Below are 2,500 nucleotides of genomic sequence, written 5' to 3'. Positions count from 1 at the left end.
AAACACCAAGCATCCCTCATGGAGGTTTTATTGGAAGAAGAAGGCTTTGGGAGGCGTGAGACATTCTCCTGAGTCGAGCCTCCGGGCCCGGACTCAAAGAATACATGACATGCAAGAAGGTCAGTGATTCACTCTGCTACGGCGTGATAAGAGGCTGCTGCCAGAAACGTACAGTATAGTTCAGCGTTCAATGCATTCAGAGGGAAACAAATTGCACGGCAACCTTCAGTCACTGGCCATTTGAATAATGTTTTTCTTCTTATGTGCTCTGTATTCTAGGGTTTGTAACTGAAAACGATTGCACGACATAAGGCCAAAAATTAGATTTTTTTTTCTGAAAATTCAAAATGAGAACATTGTGAGCATGTATTGTGAAGGAACTCTGGCATGTTGGTGCGGTGCAATATTCTCCGTTTGAGTTGACTTCGGTACAGTAGAGTGTTGGCACAAGTCGCCGCCCACCCGTCGCAAACCCTTCTCAGCGCGTCTATGTATAGCAGTTAAATACCGCTCTTTCAGTGTGCGACAGACGAGCGGCAGCTGTCCTCATCCTTCACGGTCTTTTTCAACTATCAGCGCGCTCAGAGTGTACGAGAAGAACGTCCCGACAATGTCGTCCGGCAGCAGCAACCGGGACGGGTGAGCTTTGAGCACCTTGCAGCCTCCGTTCGCTAAACCCCTGCGCTTTGCGGAACCACGCGCAGAATGTCGAACAAGCCAAGAGCGGCCAAAAAACACACGTGCACCGGCCGGTATGAGATGAGATTAGACGCGCGCAGCAGTGCATCGCTTCGGTGCGTGCCTCATAGGACAGACGGACGAGACGCACTCCGGGGGTCAGAGCGGTTGAAATTGAATTGTGACTCTGTTCACTTCGCTTAAGAAGTTTATGAGATGCGACTTCACCTCAACAAACATAAAACCGAACATACATCTCCTAAATGTCGCTGATTTCGGGTGCATGGCCACGGTGTAGCAAATCGGCATGATCACTGAACCGGGGAGTTGCAGTCTCCACAACACAAAACACATCAGATTTTCTCGCACCATAAAGGCACAAGCCTTGAAGCCCATTAAGACAAGTAGACACAGTGGCAGTCCGCAGACTCGGGTCCCCAAATGCACCCGCGATGATCAAAAGCATGCGTTGATTGCACGCGCAATTGAACATTCCGCTGCGCCCAACAAAACCCTCGTCAGCAGTTCGCGAGCCTGACAGTGCACGAGATTGGGGGCGCGGGAAAGGGGCTCGGGGGCACAACAACAGTGCTTTAATTAACGGACGGGCACCGAGCCTTCTGCACGCCCGTGCTGCTACCGGGGACGAAACTCCGGTGATCACAATCACCCCGCTGGAGATCAGCACTTAAAACCCAGAAGCATACAAACACATTTTCAGAGACTGCATGCATGAGTTTTACACCAGCAATTACCTGGTGGGCAGTTGCACTCAGGTGATGTCTGGCGGGCTGTCCTGATCTTGACCATACTCTCGTAGGTGCGCTGTCAAAATCAGTCAAATAAATTCAAATCAGTGGCTGTTGACTTTGATATCCTACACAGGATATAACATTGCATAGCTGTTTTGGTGTGAGTGTCCTACTTTTTGTCCCACTTATTTATCCCACTAGTCTTGAAACAGTAAAGTTGATGAGGGTTAAGGCTGCCCCGACTCCCACCTCCACAACTAAAGCTCAAGTGACCCCTCTTACCTGGGAGAGCAGTTCATCCACACGCTCCTGAACCATTGAATTAAACCGATCCATGGGAAATCCGGGAGGTCGGCTGAACAGTCGCTCCCCGTCGCCAGTCTCCAGGTCCAGGACCCTGCTTTTAATCTCGGCGCTTTGGACACTCAGAAAGATGCAGAAGGCGACCGACACCGCGGAAAAGGCGAACGAGAGCCCGTTTGCGAGTGTCCTGAAGCAGTACCGCCGCTTGCCAGCCGCCTCGCTCTCCATGCTCGAGACGCACTTGGGGTCTTCCTTGGCCATATCGCGCGCTGTGTCTCTTCACAATCATGCACTAACAGTCCTAAAATTCCGTCACCGGCCAGAGAATAACTGCACGTGTGTCAACTGAACTCTCTGTCTGTCGCCGGACCGAGAGCAATGTCAACGCACGAGAGGGGTGAGCTGGTGGTCCTCGCGGAATTGGAACGCTTGCCTATCAGGGGACCTGCGTGTTCCCGTTCACCGGGGAACCGTTCAGACAATGACAAAACCTAGCGGCTTTGTGGGGTGCCTTCTGTAAACTTGTTGCACCACCAACCACCAAAAGAAAAGAGAAAAATTCTATCTTCCAAAAACAAGTCTCTTCTCACGGCTCCTGCCACTGTATGAAGTGACAGTGAGAGATCGTGCGAAGCGGTGCTTTTTTTGCAGTGCAGTTGATGTGGCAGAGAGCTGTCTTATCCACACGCACAGGGTCTGAATGCCTGAACACAGTGCCTGAGTGAGTGAGTGAGTGAGTGAGTGAGAGAGTGTGAGAGAGAGGGAGT

At 51.2% G+C, this 2,500-nt stretch overlaps 1 protein-coding gene across 1 annotated transcript in view; it reads left to right on the top strand.

Moving 5' to 3' along the window:
• Nucleotides 1-2,214: 2,214 nt before the first annotated feature.
• The window catches only part of LOC134059619 (ADAMTS-like protein 1), a 78,788-nt gene continuing 78,502 nt past the window's right edge, over nucleotides 2,215-2,500 (top strand). Inside the window, exon 1 of the mRNA XM_062516062.1 lies at nucleotides 2,215-2,249. Within this exon, the coding sequence (XP_062372046.1) occupies nucleotides 2,215-2,249 (35 nt within the window). The remainder of the gene's footprint in view (nucleotides 2,250-2,500) is intronic.

This window comes from Sardina pilchardus, chromosome 16 (assembly GCF_963854185.1).
Source record: "Sardina pilchardus chromosome 16, fSarPil1.1, whole genome shotgun sequence".
NCBI classification, from domain to species: Eukaryota; Metazoa; Chordata; class Actinopteri; order Clupeiformes; family Clupeidae; genus Sardina; species Sardina pilchardus.
Note: the sequence above shows the minus strand (reverse complement) of the source record. Positions and strands in the feature narration are given on the sequence as shown.